This window comes from Propithecus coquereli, unplaced genomic scaffold, assembly GCF_000956105.1.
Source record: "Propithecus coquereli isolate 6110/MARCELLA unplaced genomic scaffold, Pcoq_1.0 Scaffold404, whole genome shotgun sequence".
Taxonomy (NCBI): Eukaryota; Metazoa; Chordata; class Mammalia; order Primates; family Indriidae; genus Propithecus; species Propithecus coquereli.
The window spans coordinates 214,783-217,637 of NW_012149775.1; the positions used below are offsets into that span (position 1 = coordinate 214,783).

A 2,855-nucleotide genomic window follows, 5' to 3' on the forward strand; every position below is an offset into this window, starting at 1 on the left:
AATTTGATGTTTTAGGATTTTAATGTGTTGTTGACAAATTTTCAAACTCAGGCAAGTTTAGAAATGTCTTCATATTGAATTCCTTCAACTCTGCGTCCTTTCAAAGGGCCAGTTTCAATGACTATAGTAGCTGAAAAAGTCTTCTCATTGATGGACTCTAGGGTACCTTCATTTCCTCTGTAACCTCCATTTAAAACTAGAATTCTTTTTCCTGGTGCTGGAATTACTGTCTCTAAATGAGTCTGGTGAAGTTTCAGCTTGTCTCCCGAATCAATCATCTTGACCACAGCCGTGTATTTGTCAATTACTTCCTTAACGATACCCTTTTTCTTGTGATATCTGTCACCCAGTTTTTTGGTTATAATTTTTACGATGATTTCGGGCTGTAGCCAGTAATCTGTTCGGGCAGTTCTTTTCTTCTCCTCTTCAATCTCCATGATCTCATCCAGTGCCGATTTCTTTTTCTTCTTTTCCTTGGACTCAGCTGAGCTCTGGGAAGATTCTTTTCGTTTCACCGACACTGTACTCCCTATCGTCTTCAGTGCACTTGGCCTCAAAGAACTTGACTTGGAAGATGTTGCTCCTGCTGAACTACATGCTCCTTTATTCAAATTAAACGTAACTTTCTCTTCATCATTTTCTCTACTTAATTCCGTAAAAATAGGGGCCTCCCGTTCCTTCCCTTCCAGACCTCTTCGCACTTGCTCTTCAATAAATTTGGCAGTTTTTTCTTCATCATCAAGGTCCTGCTTCTTCTTTTTCTCCAGTTCCAGTTGCCGGCGAATGGTTTCTGGGTCCCTGTCTATGTACTGAATATACCAGCCTTTCAGTGTCTCATCCACTTTGCACAAGCCCTCTCTGCCCAGCCACTTGGTAAAATCAGTCAGAGTTTCCCACTGGGTGGCATTCATATGGATGTGCTCTCGGTGGCTGATGTACTCATTGTACACGATGTTGTTGTGGACTCTCTTTGTGCCAAAGCGTCTCCTGAGAAGTTCTAGAAAGTCGTTTCGGAATTCCTCTGAAAAATAATCCATAAACTGCTGAGGATTTTCTGAAGCCAGTAATAGTTGTCTCCGATGAGATTCGGACATACAATGACATTTAAAGCCATTCTCGTCCCGGCACTGCTTCTGGCACATCTGGCAATACCAGCGCAGCTTCTGAAGCCCCTTGGATTTGATCCTGTTGGCAATGGCCTTGGGGGTAAGAAAATCTGACTTCCCCATCGCGACCACCACAACAATCACTCCCTAGAGCCCAGCGCTCCTCCAACCGGGCTGGAGCCACTTTTAAAGGAACCAATGAACTAAGGAGGGGAGGGACGAAGGTGTGCCCAGCGTGTCGTGTGAAACCTGTGTGCCGTGTGTAAAACAGAAAAAGGTATAAAAGCTTAACCTCTAGCCCAAGGCGGGGTCCTAGCCCTTAGAAGAGGCCACTGCGTTGGTGCTCTGGGACTCGGACCCTAGCTCGAGCTAGCCAATAAACTCCTTTGCCATTTGCAGCCTCGGTGACTCTGCCTCTCTGTTCCTGGGGCGGAGGGGAACCGGCTCTAACAAAATAAGTTCTCCAGTAGCCAACTGCCCTGGCCTTTTGTCTCTCCTCCCTGCTGAAGGCTATGTCCCTGGACTATCCTTCAGCATACGTCAGCTCCATTCTCTACAGTGACAGTCTGTAGGAACATTTCCATTTATTGCCTCTCCAGTAATTCTCAGCCCTTTGCAAACAAACTAGGCCAGAAAACCACAGACTTGTCCCACAAAAATTGGCCTGGGTGGACTCAAAGCACTCCCTTTCCAAAGGGCTGCCCTTTGAAAACCATGAGCCTATTTCCTTAGCTATGGTAGATGGAAAGAGATTTCTGGGGTCTCAAGTACCAAATCCTCTTACCCAATCCCCTGAGAAAAATATGCACTGATTCCTCATTTTCATAAGGTACCATAGTAGGTAAGTTGTTACCATGGGGCAAGTGGGGTGAAGGACATCTCTGTACTATTTTTGCACTTTTTGTGAGTCTATAATTATTTCAAAACAAAAAGAGAAGAAGAAAAAGAAGAGAGCAGCACAAGGTGGCTCAGGCCTGTAATCCTCGCACTCTGGGAGGCCCAGGCGGGAGGATCGCTTGAGCTCAGGAGTTCAAGACCACCGTGAGCAAGAGTGAGACCCAGTCTCTCCCAAAAAGAGAAACATTAGCTGCGTGTGGTGGCATGTGCCTGTCGTCCCAGCTACTTGGGAGGCTGAGGCAGAAGGATCGCGTGAGCTATGATCACACCACTGCACTCTAGCCCGGGTGACAGAGTGAGACTCTGTCTCAAAAAAAAAAGAAGAAAGAAAGAAAGAGTAGAAAGTAGAGGAGATGGAAGAGGAGGAAGAGGGAGATGAGGGAAAGAAGGAGGGGGGACATTAAAAAATATATCTTTATGAAAAATCGAGGTCATTTCTGGCTTCCTTCCTTAGAGAAGTCGATTAGTGAACATCTGGGAACCAATGACTCTGCCTAGACAAGAGGCAGAGATGTGTAGTAACCTGCCTCAGCCTGCCCTGTCCCCTGTCCCAGGAGTCCTTCCACGGGGGCCTCCATGAGAGGGGTAAGGTGTCCTCTTTCACCAGCAGAAGGTGGCTCCGGGTAATCCCCATGGCACCACCTTGGAGAATGACTGTGCCTGGCGTCTGCCTGACATGTCTGCCTCAGGAGCCCAGCGGGGCTCTGCAGCTGGGAGGTGCTAATGGAGGATTTTAGGATTTTGAATCTTGGTTATCTCATCTTTGAAGACTTGACCCCCATCTGGCATATTCTCAACGAAGGAACTGAGGAGGGTGTATGCACAGAGCCCTGGTAATCAGGGATGAGTCAC

The 2,855-nt window shown here is 47.0% G+C and overlaps 1 protein-coding gene across 1 annotated transcript; it reads right to left on the reverse strand.

The window, feature by feature from the left end:
• Window positions 1–6: 6 nt before the first annotated feature.
• On the reverse strand, window positions 7–1,232 carry LOC105817292 (DNA/RNA-binding protein KIN17). Its single transcript, XM_012652946.1, has one exon. It carries the CDS (start codon window positions 1,227–1,229, stop codon window positions 48–50), a length of 1,182 nt encoding a protein of 393 aa, XP_012508400.1. The 5' UTR covers window positions 1,230–1,232; the 3' UTR covers window positions 7–47.
• Window positions 1,233–2,855: the final 1,623 nt, after the last annotated feature.